At 45.0% G+C, this 2,926-nt stretch overlaps 1 protein-coding gene across 1 annotated transcript; it reads left to right on the top strand.

Moving 5' to 3' along the window:
- The first annotated feature begins 334 nt into the window (after positions 1–334).
- LOC133576452 (transmembrane protein 271) lies at positions 335–2,421 on the top strand. The gene has a single exon (XM_061929676.1). It carries the CDS (start codon positions 1,519–1,521, stop codon positions 2,293–2,295), a length of 777 nt encoding a protein of 258 aa, XP_061785660.1. The 5' UTR covers positions 335–1,518; the 3' UTR covers positions 2,296–2,421.
- The last annotated feature ends 505 nt before the right edge of the window (positions 2,422–2,926 follow it).

Here is a 2,926-nt window from a genome sequence, read left to right as displayed (position 1 = left end):
ACTGCGCTCCTACTCACCCTGACAAACAAGCACATAATTATGGAAGAAAAAATGCATCTGTTTCTATACAGGCGTGTGCATTATTTCACAATATAAAACCCCTGTTGGGTTTTTGATGCCTGGCAGTTAATCAAACATACACTACAACATGTGTTTTATAGAACATAAAAACAGGTGTTTGATAACAGTCAACATTCCATCACAGAAAATTATGCATCTTCTGCCCTCTAGCGGAGAAGCACTGAATTGCTCTGCATGTTGCTGGCAAAGCAAGATAAACAAAGCTATATTATTTTTTATTAATAAATCTTTTTTTTTTTGTAGTGCAGGAAAAAATCAATTAACATCCGAATTGGGATTATTATTTATTACAATTCTGAATCGACTTTTAATGTTTTTAGGTACGTTGCTTACTTGCAAAGTGTTATACTGTACATAAGCAGTAAAGAGGAGCCTTTGCAACCTGTTTGAAAGGCTGTATTATAATTCATATACCAAAATATAATATATTGCAATAATCATTTTGAATCGAATTGGAATAGTGCAGTACATTTTTCCTCAAAACTCTGCCAACACAAAAACAACATTTTGTTGATGTAAAGCTGATATTTTCAGTCATATTATGAGTGAACATTTAGAAGCAGTGTTTCCTCGGAGTTCCTGCGCTTTAATGCATTTGTTGCATATCTTTTCTTATCAAAAAGTAGTAATCAAAAAGTCCACAACAGCACTGTTGTTGTTGTTGGTATTTTCACTTAAAAACACATCATTTTGCACCTTAAAAATATAACTTTTTGGGGGAAGACAGCTCTTCCATTTCATTGGGGAAAAAAACAAGTCATCGCAATATCATCTTTAAAGTCTGAAAGGAGGAGATACAACTTTTTACATTTGTATTGTAAAAAGTACAAAAAAATGGACCAAAAAGTTAACTTTGCAGTTCACTTTTACTGCAGTCTGAGTGTATCGTGGATTTTTAAAGTACCATTGAGTATATTAAGGATTGAGTTTGCATGTTGTATATGAGATATATGATGTCTCTTTTATAAATTTAGTTTGTGTCATTAAGTTTATCTTTTGTAAAAAATAATAATAATAATAATAATTGTAGGATGTTAATTTGTCTTTTGACAATTTGGTTTGTTTTCATGGAATGTAAGAGTTTTGCATTCCCTGCAGGCCACCATACATGACTCTTCTCCAGTTATTGCTCCACGGGAGGCTTCATCCTCCCCCCACGCACGCACGCACGCACGCACGCACTCCGAAGTTGCGGCGCTGTGAAAAGGTGATAAGTGAGAAGTGATCGATGCTTGTGAACGGATTATCGATGAGTCGTTAAGTGTATCAAAGAGAAGCAGAAAAGAGGATCTACCTCCCCGCCATGAATTATTTAAAGGTTCCCGGTAACGCGGCCAGACGCCAGAGCGGCGTGGACGGCCGCCCGTGAAGCGGCCGGTGATGTCCGCCGGTGAGGAGAGTCTGCGGGCGGACGGAGGATGAGGAAGGCGGACTATAATGAAGGTGAGCGGCCAAGGACTGTGCGTCGTCCTGTCCAGCAGCCTCGTCCTGGTGTGCGCGCTCAGCGAACTTCTTGTCGGCTTCAGATGTCTTTCTTTGGGCTCCTCTGTCAAAGAACATTTCCACCTGGGCGCCGCGGCGGGGGCTTTCTACTCCGGGATGCTGCTGGGCTCCGGCCAGGTCCTGCTGGGCGTCGCGCTGCTCTGCTGCAGCGGGAAGCCGCGCGGCGGGAACTTGGTGCTCCTGGGCGTGCTGGTCTTCCTGCTGGGGGTCCTCACCGCCTTCTCCGGCGCGGTGGTGGACGGAGACGCCGCTTCTCTGGCGGACAGGAAATACTCGCACTACTGTCTCCAGCCGGGGCCGCCGAGCCCGGCCTGTGCGCGGCTGAGGGACTACCAGCGCAGCCTGCTCCTGTCCGCCGTGCTCAGCACGCTGGAGTGTCTGCTGGGGCTCCTCCACCTGCTGCTCCTCCAGCGCTACAAGGCCAGCAGGCCGGGTCACAGGCATACTTCCGGGCCCATCATCTTCGCCGAGGAGCGGGACGTCTCCTCGGCAGACTTCCAGCCGGTTTCTTACATCAATTTGGCGCTTTTTAACGTCTTGGACGAGACCGGCGCGGAGGTGCGGCGCGGCGGGCACCCGTCCATCGAGCTGCCGGGTTACTCGCCCGCAGACCCGGACCTCGACCGCTGCTTCCCCTTCTCTTACCCGCTGCCCAGCGACCTGCCGCCGGCCTACGAGGACATCTTCCCCGCTGAGGCGCGCGACACATAGTGGAGCACAGGTGCTTATGATGAACACATAATGACATATTAATAATGCAGTATATATTCATAAGTGTGTGTTGGAATATGTACTCTTTGCATTTATACTTGTCAATAAAAAGTATATTTAACCTCATCTCACGCCCATTCATTCCAACTAAACACATCTCATTTTTGAACTGTCAAAAAAACACATTAATTAATAACCATGTTTTACTAGGCTAGGAACATTTTTTATTGTAAATTCCCAGCAAAGTACGGGCTGATTATTGCATTACTTTCACAGTCACATTTACAGCAAGTTACTATGAAACAGGGCCAGTTATAGGCAATCATAAATGTGAAGGGGGCATCATGTGTGCATTATTCTCCTGCACTTTTTCCTGTGCTAACACAGTGGTAACATGACCTTCTTCATGGAAGTTGGTAGTTAGCTACAGTGTAGGCCTGATTTACTAAGATCCAAATACCATGCAGCGTGTGCAAGCTATGAAATAGTGTGTTGCGTGTGATCTACTAAGACTGTGTGTACAATTGAAAAGTGGTGCAGACCGAATTCTACCTGTGTCGTTTTGCTATGTTTTCAAACATGCAGGAGACATTTACCACGTTTTATGGGAATTTTAGAAGTAGTAATGCAG

This window comes from Nerophis lumbriciformis, linkage group LG34 (genome assembly GCF_033978685.3).
Source record: "Nerophis lumbriciformis linkage group LG34, RoL_Nlum_v2.1, whole genome shotgun sequence".
Taxonomy (NCBI): Eukaryota; Metazoa; Chordata; class Actinopteri; order Syngnathiformes; family Syngnathidae; genus Nerophis; species Nerophis lumbriciformis.
This window is presented reverse-complemented; position numbering and strand designations above follow the sequence as displayed.

Bases quoted from the DNA above. Each gene is read 5' to 3' on its own strand.
- LOC133576452 (XM_061929676.1), top strand. From the start codon at position 1,519: ATGAAGGTGAGCGGCCAAGGACTGTGCGTCGTCCTGTCCAGCAGCCTC.